Here is a 919-nt window from a genome sequence, read left to right on the forward strand (position 1 = left end):
ATGAAGATGCCAGCCTCTTACCTAAAGTGTTCTGTTGTTGGTGATGCTCAGGTTGGCAAGACTTGCCTTACCAAAGTATTTGTTGGAGAGAAGGGTGAAGACAAATACACTCCCACCATCTTTGAAAATTACTCTGGTAAATCTTTATTTTTCTCAATGAAAATGTTTATTAACTCTTTTTCTGATTTTTAACTGAATTAGTCGTAGAGTATTGATTATTACCGGTATTTAATTTATTTAATACTTAATCTTTTTTGTTATTTATTATCAGGGGAAACTGTGTACAGAGGGAAAAAAGCCAGACTCTCCATTTATGATCTACCCGGTCAGCATGATTTTGATCAAATGCGAAAATTTGCCCTCAAGGATAGTAATGTCATCATCATTTGTTACAATGTTCAGAATAGAAAATCATTCGAAAATGTTCAGTCTGTATGGATTCCAGAAGTTCGCCAGTTTCTGGGAAAGTCGATGCCCATTGTTCTTGTGGGAATTCTTTTGAACAAGAAACAGGTCAAAAGTGTGTCAAGAAGAGAGGCTGTTAGAGTTACATCCCAAATGCAACTTCACGACTACTTTGAGATATATTCTGGTGATAATGTGGAGGTCTCCTGTCTGTTTTCGTGTGTCGCAAATATTGCCAAGAAAACAAAGAAGAGAAACTCCTCTTTCCTCAGACGCATTTTTGTTAAATGACATTTGCGATGACCATTTGATCCAACCCAACGAATCAAAGCATCATTATTCCTTAAAACTCAGCACCTTGGTACCAGATTTAGAGATGGTGTTGACAAGGGAAGAAATAAAGGCCTTTATTAACTGCATAATGAAACCATGATGAAATAAATTAAGCATCATTATTCCTTAAAATTCAGCACCTTGGTACCAGATTTAGAGATGGTGTTGACAAGGGAAGAAA

The 919-nt window shown here is 36.2% G+C and overlaps 1 protein-coding gene across 1 annotated transcript; it reads left to right on the forward strand.

Moving 5' to 3' along the window:
* On the forward strand, positions 1 to 696 carry LOC134228598 (uncharacterized). Its single transcript, XM_062710264.1, has 2 exons — positions 1 to 136; positions 272 to 696. Exons 1-2 carry the CDS (start codon positions 1 to 3, stop codon positions 694 to 696), a joined length of 561 nt encoding a protein of 186 aa, XP_062566248.1.
* The last annotated feature ends 223 nt before the right edge of the window (positions 697 to 919 follow it).

The sequence above is a fragment of the Saccostrea cucullata genome, unplaced genomic scaffold (genome assembly GCF_032062105.1).
Source record: "Saccostrea cucullata isolate Sc308-1 unplaced genomic scaffold, CSIRO_AGI_Scuc_v1 ctg4917, whole genome shotgun sequence".
NCBI classification, from domain to species: Eukaryota; Metazoa; Mollusca; class Bivalvia; order Ostreida; family Ostreidae; genus Saccostrea; species Saccostrea cuccullata.

Coding starts and splice junctions, on each gene's coding strand:
- LOC134228598 (XM_062710264.1), top strand. CDS start 1: ATGAAGATGCCAGCCTCTTACCTAAAGTGTTCTGTTGTTGGTGATGCT. Junction 137..271: donor CATCTTTGAAAATTACTCTG/GTAAATCTTTAT, acceptor ATTTATTATCAG/GGGAAACTGTGTACAGAGGG.